The sequence below is a fragment of the Opisthocomus hoazin genome, chromosome 9 (genome assembly GCF_030867145.1).
Source record: "Opisthocomus hoazin isolate bOpiHoa1 chromosome 9, bOpiHoa1.hap1, whole genome shotgun sequence".
Classification (NCBI taxonomy): domain Eukaryota; kingdom Metazoa; phylum Chordata; class Aves; order Opisthocomiformes; family Opisthocomidae; genus Opisthocomus; species Opisthocomus hoazin.
Window position 1 is genome coordinate 14,831,559 of NC_134422.1, and position 13,001 is coordinate 14,844,559.

The window sequence follows — 13,001 nt, forward strand, 5'->3', positions numbered from 1 at the left end:
AAAACATCGTGAAAGATACTTGAGTATCTTTAAACAAGGGGTTACGAACCACTATATCTGATAAATACACAGATCTGACTGAAAATCCTTGGATTTTTTTCTTTTTTGTGGGAAGTACTGTTTGAGATTACTGTTAATCCAGAAAACCTAGAATTGAAATGCCTAGCAGAAAAACTTGAGTTTACATTTCCTTCTGGCTGTAGAGTGCAATTTGGTATGTACTAGCGCAGCTCAAATCACAGAAGCATAACTTTTTCTGAAACATATTTAACAGGCAATATCTGTGCTTTCAAGTGACATCCTTAGATCCAAATGCGAAAGGTGATTTTCCCTCTGGGAAGCTGCAGAGGGTTAAACCACTTAATATTGTAAAGAAGCTGAAGTTGACAGGATTTAGGTGAAAGTACCAGAACTTTATGAATCAACGTGCTGCTAGCAAGACATCCCATTTACATCCCACTAAGTCTGAGAGGCAGGTAGATTTTGGGATCCACGAAGTTTGTACCCCAGTCCCTTGGAGGGGGGACTCACTCCCACTATGCAGCAATATCCCCTTCCCAGCATTGCTCCAGGCACCCACAGCCCAAGACTCAACTACACCACTCCAGCTGTACACAGCATCAATGCTTTCTTGCATTGACTTTCACTGTGACTTTAATATTAGACAAAAATAAAGCTTCTGCAGTTTATGAAATCCATGTTTAGGCACAATGATAGAGGTTTCACGCCCAATTAGCAGAATCCCCTTTTCCCCATCACCTTTATCTCCTGCCATATTGACTATATCTTTGTAATACTCCACTGTGTTATTTTGCAAGTAACTAGAATATTTGTCAATCCAATCTGGTTTCTTTGTCCAAATGAACCAAGTGTAAAAGTAAACTGATATCAAAAGTGGAAATTAGTCTAACCCATAAATTCTGCAAGCTTACATGGCATTGGTAACGCTTCTATTTAGCTCTGACACATTGTTTTCATGGCTACTAGATATGCGCTGAAAAGCCAAAATATTTGCAAGTCAAAGAATACTAAACCTTTAAAGTATGTGCTTATATCAAATAACTGTGAAGTCATTCTTCTTTTGGACTAACCCTTAACCAGATTCTTCTGTTACAGTGTGGTATTCAGCTGCTTATAGATGGGAATTAGGTAAAGAACTGTATTATAAGGAACAATACTTAGTTAAATTGCACTTTAAAACAAGTATTGAGCATTTGATACCTATAAAAGAAATTATACAAGACATTCTTGAGTATTCCAGAGGGACCTTGAGAGGTGAGACCGCATGAACCTCATGAAGTTCAACAAGTCCAAGTGCAAGGTCCTGTACTTGATTCAAGGCAATCCCAAGCCCAAATACAGGCAGGATGGAGAATGGATTGAGGGCCGCTCTGAGGAGCAGGACTTGGGGGTGCTGGATAACAAGAAGCTAAACATGACCCAGCAATGCGCGCTCGCAACCCAGAAGGCAAACTGTATCCTGGGCTGCATGAAGAGAAGCGTGGCCAGCAGGTGGAGGGAGGGGATTCTGCCCTTCTACTCTGCTCTGGTGAGACCCCACCTGGAATCCTGCGTCCAGCTCTGGAGCCCTCAGCACAGGAAAGACAGGGACCTGTTGGAGTGGGTCCAGAGGAGGCCACAAAAATGATCAGAGGGATGGAGCACCTCTCCCGTGAGGAAAGGCTGAGAGAGTTGGGGCTGTTCAGCCTGGAGGAGAGAAGGATACAGGGAGACCTTATTGTGGCCTTCCAGTACCTGAAGGAGGGGGCCTTACTAGACAGCTGGAGAAGGACTTTTTACAAGGGCCTGTAGGGATAGGAGAAGGGGTAATGGCTCTAAACTGAAGGAGGGTAGGTTTAGATTAGACACAAGAAATAAATTTTTCACCCTGAGGGAGGTGAGGCAGTGGAACAGGCTGACCAGAGAAGCTGTGGATGCCCCATCCCTGGAAGTGTTCAAGGTTAGGTTAGGTGGGGTTTTGAGCAACCTGCTCTAGTGGAAGGTGTCCCTGTCAATGGCAGGGATTTGGAACTAGATGCTCTATAAGGTCCCTTCCAACCCAAACCATTCTGTGATTCTATTCTTCAAGCAATCATGATCTCAGCAGTACAGCTATAACTATTACAGCCACTGAACATTACAGTTGGATCTATTAATTTCTACTGGTGAATTAAGTGATTTACAAATTTTCAGGTCCTATGGAATTTCCTTTCAATTAAAGCGTATGAACTATTATAAATGCTCACTTTCAAAGGAGTCCCCTCCTTCTTCTGTTAAGGTGATGTGCTGACAGCCCTTGTGAGATAGTGGACTATATGAAGCACTATTAAAAGATCCCGGTATCTGGGCTAGAAACAAAACCACTGTACACGATAATCTAAAAAAACCCTCATTTTTTTCTTACCCTAACTGACAATGATCATGAAGTCTAGTAAATAGATACAATAAAACAAGCAATATCATTCTAAGGTATTGTTTCATAAGCACGTATCTTCAAATTTTACTCCAAACTTGTAACTATTAACATTTAGTTTTATTATAACTACAAGGTGATACTGACCCATTCAAATAGGAGTTGGGGAAGTTGGCACAATATTGCAATGGCTTCTATTTACGTCTTTTTATAATGACACAGAGCACAGTGATAAACATGATTCTGATTTTTAAAATCATACTTATAAACAGAGTCAACTTACAGGGTTATCAGTAGATTCATCAGCCAACTGTAAACCAAAGTAATCTCTCTCTGTCAAATCGAGATGCTTGAAGACTACATCCAGTAGAACTTGTCCCTGATCGTGTTTCTGCAGAGAACAAATACATACATTGTTTAATGAACAAATATATAATCGGACACACAGGTTTCAGCCAGGCAGAAAACACACATATTCTTTCAGATGTGCGCTAGCAGCCTGAATTTTAAATATCACCAAGTGTATCCCAGGAGCACTATGTCTAAACAAGTTTCATCTCTCTTTTTGAAACATACATACAGAATTATTTTTTTTCCTCTTGATCATTTTCAGACAGTAAGAATTTCTCACTTCTCAGCTAGCTATATGAGTATTCCTGAAAGCCATTCATTGGCCAAATTTGGTATTTAAAAGTACTGAAAAAGGAGGGGAGAGGGAAGAGGGCTAGGATTTGACAAAAAACATTGTAGCCTTATTTGGGTCATTGAATTTAGAAGTATAGGTCTGTACAAGTTATTCTTATTTATTTTATCTGAAAATCTATTCCTGAATCTAAATGAACCAGCATATTGAAAATGCTTCCAAAGTTAAATGGCATAGACAGCTGAAGCAGCCAAATATCTAACCAAGAAGTGTCATTTAAATGCGTTCTCTCGAAGATGTTCCTTCACTCTAAATGAACTAATTCAAATGAACTGAATAACAGTAACGTTGCTTTTCAGAGGCAAGTGAACAAACTTGATTTCCACTACAGAGACAAATCTTACCTACAAAATGATATAAAAAAAAATTTTTAGTTATTGGTACCTAGCAATTTTTTGCTTAACCTGAAAATACTGCCAACACAGTAATTGCAATGCTGAGTGTGCCATTATGACAGGACTCAATAAATACTTCTGGTGAAATGTGAAGGGAGTTTCTCAAAGAAGTTAAGTGTCATAGCTTCTTGAAGTACAAAAAGATGAGGAAAAATTCTGCAAGAACAACTGTCAAACAAACAAACAAAAAATGATGAAAGAGATGATTGATACATTTTCCACCCAGATTTTCTACTTCTCTGGCACCAAGTAAGCTTCTAACAAATTTCCAGGTGCCAAGTATTATTGATATTACAGTGGATTTGATACATCTTGCCCTGTTTACTGTGGGCAATAAGGTATTTTTAAAGTTTTAAGGCAAAAAAAATCCCTGCTGTTCTGCTCCCAAATGACCTCACTTCTCAGAGATACAACAGTTTACTTTTACAACTGTTAAAACAGAAGTGTATAACTAAAATGTCAAAAGAAGGTTGCAAGAATTTCATTAAAATCCATATATGAGAAAAACCTACAAATCACATTCCAACATTTGCTAACATCTAAGAGTATCCTATAAAGTAAACTATTTGTTCAATTGAAATTACACCAAAGTTGAGTAAACTATCAAACCAATTTATTGGGGGTTAAAAACTCCAAGAAGCTTGATAATTTATTTCATAAGAATAAAAAAACAGAAAACAGTTATCAACAAATTATGCTTGAAATTATCCCAGCAGGACAATCATAACCATAGCTCTGCATATTTAAACTGAAATTACATAAGGCATATACTTCAGGTCCCATACAATCTTGGCTGAGTTAAAGCGATCTAAGAATTACTATTTTACTTTGAAAGAAGATCTTATTTTTTAAAAGTATCATAGAGAGAAAATATCTTGATGTTTAACATAATGAACAGCCAGTAGGAGCACCACTGTTAAAAAGTTCACTACTGAAAAATTGACTTTTCAATAACTAAAAACAACGAAAAAAAAGATGTCAACATAATAAATACAAAACAGTATAAACACAGAAGGTAATTTTTATGTACAATTCAAAAAGTCACTTTACTTTTTACTAATTTAGGAGTTTCTGATATATTTTGTAATAAATCAGTAATCAGTACAAAATTTTCAGTAAATAAAACTAATTTTAAAATTACATAGCAATATTAATTACTTCTTGGCATTTTTCCAGATGTAGATCCAAATCAGAACTCAGACTAAGAACTTATGACAGTAACTATCAGATAACAGGAGACAGTTGGAACCCAAGTTCAGGCTTACTTTTACCACAGCTGACACGTTACTTCTTCAAATACCATGCAGATATGGATTCTCTACCTTTTTTCCAATCTAAACCTGAGAGTTTATACTATTTCTTAAATATCTGAATAGATGTTTCTTAACGAAAAAAGTTTAGAACTTGCTGAGCAGTTTGAAATTAGTAATACAGAAAGTGATTTCATGACTGCAAGGAAGGTATTTCACCTGCAATAGAGCAGTAAATTTGGTAAGAGAAGACTAGTCTCAACATGAAGCATTTGTTTTGATCACAATGTTTTACTCTCAGTGCAAAATAAAGATAAGCATCTAGTAAAACCAGACCTCAGTTTAACACATCTCTGATATTTATGTAATGATGTTGCAGCTTGCCAGAGCAGGTGAAGGTCACAATCCTGCTTGTTGTGAAAGGTCCAAAATATTTTTAATAGTATCATAACTGTTGAATAGCTACCATAAATTGTAAAAAGTGTGACAACAAGTTTCTACTTTTACCTTTTTTTAAACAAAAAAGCAAAACCAATACATGTGGATCAGCATAAAAAGAACCTTGCTTTTTTCCTACAGATAAACATTATTATTTCCTTTTAAAACAGGGAATAATGGAAAAATATGGGAAAAATGGGAACTATCTAACATAAAACTGCAGTAGTTAGATACAAAACATATCAACATTTTTCCCGTATTGGAAAATTAGAATATTTTGTGTACTTCTCAGCCATTGCTGGAGGCAAAATGTCTAACAAATTTTGGCCTTTCAGAACAAATATGACACCAACACTAGACATCAATATATTAACTGCACTTTATGAAGTATCTATCATCTAGAGACTACCATCTAGTACCACTAGATTGACACACATTAATTTCTAATTGCAAAATGATTGTTAGCTGTTTATAAACACTCACGATTGAAAATTTAGGGAAACACCCACAACTACATAGGTTTAATGCCTGCATACCAACTACCACCACAATCTTCCCAATTTATACTACGGCCATTGTGGTTTTGTCGCTGGCCTACAGAACTGGCCTTGTCTACAGCAAGCACCAGCAGATATCGCCGCTGTGTCAGCCCAAACACATCTGGACTTCTGATGGCAGAGAAATGGGATGACAGGTCCTGGGCTTTCCTGGAGGGGGTCAGATGGCTCTGCTGCTCACAGGTCTGTGGGAGGCTGCGCTGCTCCTGCACTAACGACCACACAGTTTACAGTAATGCAAATCATCCTGACCATGTTATTAACTCTAGCCAGCCTCACTTCTTCCAGCTACATGTTCCATGAAGTGTTTTCAGAGTCAAAGTAGGAGTTCATTTGGCAAGCAGAGCATTTTATACACAGGATTTCTACTCTTCAAATATATGCATAGGTTAGCTCCAACTAATTCTTCTGCCTGCAACCAAAATAACCTTTGTCTAGCTACACTCCACAGGGATTATTTGATTTGATTTATTATGCTTTATACAAGGTAAGGCTTAGTTAGCACAAAGAATGCCTATTTTGCAGATCAATGGAAAAGGCTGGTTGAAATGTGAACTTAGAACGTGTCACAAATTATCAAGAGACGTTGTCTGTGATCAATACTTTGCTGTTGGAGAAGAAACAGCATTTGAGTACATTTTTATTAATACAGCACTGCATACTCCAGATGATTAAGCTTTACAATCATTAGCATACAGAATACCTATAGCAATCACCAGGAGAAAAAACCTTGTTAATTTATTTGATGTTACCTTTGTTCTTCCTATCTTGAAAACAAGTCCACAGATATTTATTGCCAAGTATTGTGTCAACCATAATAAAGTAAAACACAGCTATAAGCCTTGAAAGCCTGTATACTGTGTAGGTTAGCATGCATTTGGTATGATTTATTACTCCATATTTTTGAAAAAATAAAAATGGATTGAGGCTAAGACCCAAGATGAAAACGTTGAGCACCAAGGGACTTATTATTCCCTAAACTCAGTTTTAACAGACAAACTTGTGGGCTGATCTGTATAAGCAGTAAAGCATGTTCCATGCAACTAAAATACATAGTACACTAGGGAGGTGGCAAGAACATATTACATAAACTTTTCTTGGGAGAGACAGAATAGATGTCCGAGGATTTATAACTGGTGATTCTACTCTAGACAGGCACTAGCATTCTCTAACAACATACAGCTTTTGAACACCTAGATCAAAAAGAAGCACAATATCCCATACCTATTGGACAACAATTATTCCTTATGTTAGTCAACTCTTACAAACAAAAAAAAACCTGCAAGACATATTTTAACGGAAAACACATGCACCTGAAAGCAAAGAACACAACATTTACAATTTCTCACACGCTTCTAATGCTTTGACTCCAACTACATTCTGCACATACAGCTTTTTGGCAGGAGTACAGACCGGGAAAATGTTAGCAAGGATGAGAAGGTAAGGGATACAGAAAACCAGAGGAATACTGTAGAGAAAAAGGTAAAAGGGATATAGGAGAAATCATCCCAGAAGGAAATGAGGCTTGATGTTGACAAATTAAAGTCTTTGGTCATCCCTGCCCCAGCTCCACCATCCAGAATTCCCACCCTTATCTATTCAGAAGTCCTGAAAAGTTAAATAGTGCCTGAATGAACTACAAAAATTCCCTAAGAGAACACCCTAAAACCTTCTATCTTGATTGAAGTACCTAAAACAAATAACCACCAAGTCTCCCTCTAAATCTCAAGCCACTCGACACTGGATCCTTGCAAGTCTTTGCTATAACAGAGATTTTGCTCATCTGACAGGTAGCTGCAGGCTGCACAGGCTCTAACCACCTGATTACAGAAGAGAGAAATGCCATCAGTCACAAATCTTCGCTAAAACATTCGAATGTATCAATACCATCACTGAACACTGGATATCGGAATTCAATATAACTACCAAGCGTTAGAACTTTTTCATAGTCCAAATAAAACCTGTTCACACAGTTTTGAGAACCGCTTCAGTTTCTCCCTCACTTCCGATCTGAAGTCCCATAGCCTTACTTGATACCAAGCTACCCTTTCACTCCATTTGCTGAAGTTCAGTTCTCTCCTGGAGAACTTCGATAATCATGCTGCCTGGTACTTTCACCATCACATGATTACATATAACCATACACACAATTGAACATGCTCAAAATGCAAAAAACAGAATGAAGCAAAACAAAAGCTTGCTTCTCATTCAGCTCAGTGGCAAAACTGCCATCCATTTCCACTGCACAACTTTAGTCCACGAAAAGAATTACTAGAAATAAATTATGCTTTGTTTATTCAATTTTGAAATGATGATGTGTTAGTACTACAGAGGATGCCAGAATGACAAAGTTCACAGTGACTTAGTATGTACGTGTACAAGCATGCCTGCCTGAACATAACTTCCCCTTCTATTCTGCACTTAACACTTTCAAAAGTCAAACCCTATTTATACAAACCCAGCAAAGTAAAGCAAGCTTGGTGATATTGATTTGCAATAAGCAAATTACTTACATTAACTCTGAAAGCTTGTACAGTGTTATCCAGGAGAAGAATGTTGCAGACCACCTCCGTATGCTGCCTGTCTCGTGCCAGCTCAGACGCTCGTACATTGTAGGTTCTGCCAGCAGGCAATCGGAAACGTGCGGTCATTACTGTCCACACAGGGTCTTTAGGCAAAATAGAAATAAAATTAAACAACATCAAAAAATGCAAACACAAGAATGTCATACTTCAAATAAAGGTCAACACACAGGAAGTCCATTGTTACAAAATTCCATCACAGACAAAAGAAAAATGAGTACTAAATTAATGGTATCCAGTAACGAAACAATGTCTTATAAATTACAACACAACCTTCTTCCAAAATACTCAGTCCTTTGTTTTCTGCCCGTTGTCCACTCTCTCCCTATTTTAAGGCTGTTTTGTGGGTTTCATGGTTTTTTTTAAAGATTCCAAACAGTATTTTCACTTCAAAAAGCATTGCAATTGTAATTGCTGTATATCAGGCTACTAGGCTCCCAGTATTTGAGCCAATTAAGCAATTAATTACAGTGCAAAACAGAAAAAAAAAAAAATGCTTACACCAAAAACCTTTACAGAGAAAAAGCAGGAAGAAAAGAAAATAGCAAACACATGAAGATTTTGATGCATTATTCTGCAAAGCCAGTGCATTCACTGTATAATCATTAGACACGAGAATACACAGTGATAACAAAAGCATTAGCATTGTGCTTTTTTCTTTTTTTTTTCTTTTTTTTTTTTTTTTTTTGGTATTACAACGCATTTAGACAAAGGTTTGTCAAACTACTAAATCTTTTGTCTAGGTCAATTTGTTTGGATTTGCATATCTAGTTTGGAAGCACAAGCAATTCTTCTGCTCCAAATAAGGAACCGTGACAAACACAAGTATACACGCTCTGCTAAGTGCAGATAAATAAAATGCAAGAATTGAAATGTGACTTTCACTTTTCAAAACTACAATTGTCATGATTATGCCGCAACCCCAGTCCAGCAAAGTACTTCTGCAAGCACCTGACGCTATTGGCCCTATCCAACGATATTAGTTACTTTAAGTACCTCACAGGATCAGGGCCCATGATTCACTTAATTACACACTCAGCAAACTATTTCTACATCCTTCGACAAAGGCGTAAGCAAACAGAACGTTTCATAACTTAAGTAGAGAATATATTGGGATGGAAAATTAAAATACCTTAAAGAGTAGTACAAGAAAACAGGTATTCTCAAAACTGAATATAAAATTATTGTTTTTCCTTATTCTGTGAAAAATTATAAAGACTTCAAAAATGGTTACGTGTTTGCTTCCTATTTTGGGAGGGACTGAGGGAGGAGGGAGTGTTTAGCAGAGGACAGCAAATATCTCAGCATAGATTAGAGCTTGCACAGATCATAAGAGATATCTGAGCTCCAACATATACAAATGCATAGGGGTAATAAGTAAAGGATCAACCCCCTCCTAAACAGCTGACAGCTTAGGTACATAGGCCCTCGTGGGAAAGTGGAAGGCCAAGACCCATCCGCCTGCATCAGGAAGGGCCGCCCGCAGCCAACCTGCTGGGTAACTGTCCTAAAAACCCCAAGGGATTTTGCTTTTCTAGGGTATGTCTTCAGCTCTTTCAGCATGACCACACATCTCAGACATAAAAAAATCTTTTTGATGATAACCCATCCTTGCAAACTGTTTCAATTTTGACTTAACCAGCATTTTCAGACTAAAAAGTACTTGTTTCCTTACCAGACAGCTTTTTTTTTTTGGCTACCCAGTCACTCTGGCTTCAGAACCGCAATGCTGCATTCATGTAGAATTACAGCAAGTTTATTTTTGTTTTGCTAAGCCAACATGACAAACTGAGAAAGGATAAAGATACTAGATAAACCCACCAGCTGCAAGCTGAACTCATGACTTTCTCTTAATGATAAAATAAAGAAAAATTGTGTCACAAACATTGAACTCCAAAGTAAAGCACATATCTGACGACAACTTACGAAGAGGCTGCTTCCGCTATCCTTTCTTCAACCCTCAGAAATAAAAGGCTGAAGAAAACCTTTAACAGAGAAGAATAGGAACTGAACCTCCATACTAGTGATCAGAGCCAACAACGTAACATTTCATAGACAATATTTTGTCACGTAGACACAATCTAAAAGTCAATCGCCTTACTAGCCATAAGGGCATAAAGATGAGCATCTTTAACAGTGTAGCTACACAACCAATAACTACAGTCAAGACTTTAGGGTAGTATGTGCCTGTGAGCTAAATGAAAGTTTTCAGAAAAACATGCAATTTAATTAAAAAGTTTATCCATACCACAAAAACTACACATATTTTACAAGGATTTAAATGTGACAAATCCACCAAGACACAGTGAGGGTTATCTTAGAGTCCTTTCCCATGAATACAAACACCAATGCACAAAGTAGGACTGTTTAGCTTCCAAATAAGTACTCTAGTCCTCACAAAACCATTTGGTAGTGACCTAGGAGGGTCTAACTCAACAATCTACTATTTTGACACAGAAAGAAGACTTCTTAAAAGCCAGAAACCATCATGCTTTAAGGGAAGAAAAAGGCAAATCTCACCTTCACCTTCAGTTCTCTCCCCTATTTTTGTCTTATTTGTTGATCAAGACTGACAGTATTTCTTCCTTCCTCATCACTGCCTCAAACTAGACAGAAAACGTCTGGGTTTAAAACAGAGCAACAACAGTGAGCAAGGAGAAATTCTGCCCTCAGTGATCCTCAAAATCCTTTAATACCAAGCAATGATTCACTGTGTCCTTCGATAGACCCAATCTGCAGACCCAGCAAGGTTCTTGCTGTAACACAGATGATCTTCACTCCATCCAAACAAGAACATTGAAGAGTTGCAGACAGGGATTCAGGTCTTTCTCAATGTACATAAATGAAATGGCCAAATTCAAGAAAGCAGGTTCCGTGTTACAAATTCGCTAAGGAATCCGGACCAGCTATACTGAGTCAGAACAACAGCTCATCCAGCTTGCAAACCTGAAGGGCAACACCTTCTCACTCTCTTTAAGGAAGGAAGAATAGGGCACAGACATAAAGATATTTCTCACATAGTGTTCCACAGTCTAGAGTTCACCATTTTCCTGGTGTGGAGGCTCATTCACACCATGCTGGACATCAGTCATTCATGAACGCTTTCTTGATCGACTTCAGAAACCATGTTTTGAACTTCCAGGCTAGGCAATGAAGCATTACATTCCGTTTTCCACGTACAACACATTGTAGCCTGAACAGCTGTCTTGTATTAGACAAATTTCTTCCTTGAAACTCAGCGGCTTTTGCAACAACCGAATACAGTTTTACAACCAAGTATAATAGCTGAAATCCTGAAATACTTCCACAAAATGGAAATATAACAGCCATGAAAGTAACATGGAGGAAAGTGACAACAGACAGACTACTTTCTGCAGCTCACATTCTAAGTTACTCTTTCCCCATACGTCAGCAAAGAAACTATGGAAGTATGTAGGGATTATGTTAAAACACCTGCACCATCACATGCTCTCTCAAAAATACTCCTCCTTCTAATATCTGCCAGAGCTATTACATGCGACTGCTTTGTGGCAAATCATGTGTACACAACCCATATTTAAACCTCTACCAGCATACATACATACAAAAAAGACACAGTTGTTAAGCACCGACAGACCCTGCAATTACCAGTCATACTGACACACATATGTTTTATAATATAATTGGCCCCAAACTGTATCCATATCATCTTTACTACTCCTGTCTTCCAGAAATACATGCACCAAGAACACAGACAATATTATTTCCCCTGACCAGGTACTGCCAGTCTCGCTCTACATTTTGAAAACACACTAGCAAAATAGTGAGATGTCTAGCTATTGCTTATGCAGTTATAAATCATAACTATCTGATTTCCTGGCAAATACTAATATATAAAATGACAAAACTGATAAAAATTCAGCTATGCTGGTTGCAAACTTCTGCAATGAAAATATATTATAGTTAAAGGTAGTATGGGACAAATAAAAGACTGATTTCAATCTCCAAAGTAAAATCTGCAGCCGCAAAAGAAATAGGAGTAAAGACAAAAGGTAAGATTCAATCAAAAAAGTTTGAGAACAACTGGTTTAAACAGCAGGTTAACTTAAGCAAGGTACTACTGTGTGTGCAAATCCATGTCATGGACAGCACCATGGCCACTTAGGCTAAAATCTTTCTATATATGCAAGCGGATTATCTAAATTTATTTAAATAGGATTAAACTTTTCATATGAAAAATTATAACCAGAAACCTTCTTCAGCGTCTTCTGCTAAGAATATAGTATTTGGAAACTTGAATTAATAAGCCAAAGCACATGCTGCTACAGCAACCGGAGAAGGACAGAACTTGTGCAATGAAACTCCAGTTACTCCCTCCACAGACCTCAGAGGTAAGTTGTACATTTCCTGCCTGAGCTCAGGTTTCAAGTGATGAAGCAATTCTAGGGAGTGTTCCCTATCAAAGGGCAGAACGCTCCTGTGATACTGGCTTGGTTAAGGCATTACAGAACATACAGAAGCTTCCTAAGTGAATTTTCAGCATCCTCTGTTTTTCTATGTAAACGTATACAATAAAACAACAATTTGCTTGAGCTTACAATAAACTAACCAATTTTACACAGCTTAATAAATAAGCAGTTGGTTAAGCAGGTAATTACTTGAAATTTAATTTATCCAAGAGTGC

General features: G+C 37.5%; 1 protein-coding gene across 4 annotated transcripts in view; it reads right to left on the bottom strand.

The window, feature by feature from the left end:
* PTPN4 (protein tyrosine phosphatase non-receptor type 4) overlaps positions 1-13,001 on the bottom strand; it is a 116,540-nt gene that overhangs the window by 65,929 nt on the left and 37,610 nt on the right. For 3 of the 4 annotated variants that reach the window (XM_075430584.1, XM_075430581.1, XM_075430585.1), the window contains exons 2-3: positions 8,270-8,424; positions 2,697-2,804 (exon numbers count right to left, since the gene is read on the bottom strand). In XM_075430584.1, the coding sequence (XP_075286699.1) occupies positions 2,697-2,804; positions 8,270-8,407 (246 nt within the window). In that variant the 5' untranslated portion in view covers positions 8,408-8,424. Of the gene's footprint in view, positions 1-2,696; positions 2,805-8,269; positions 8,425-10,264; positions 10,324-13,001 lie in introns of all 4 variants that reach the window. The other variant, XM_075430582.1, reaches the window with a different exon arrangement.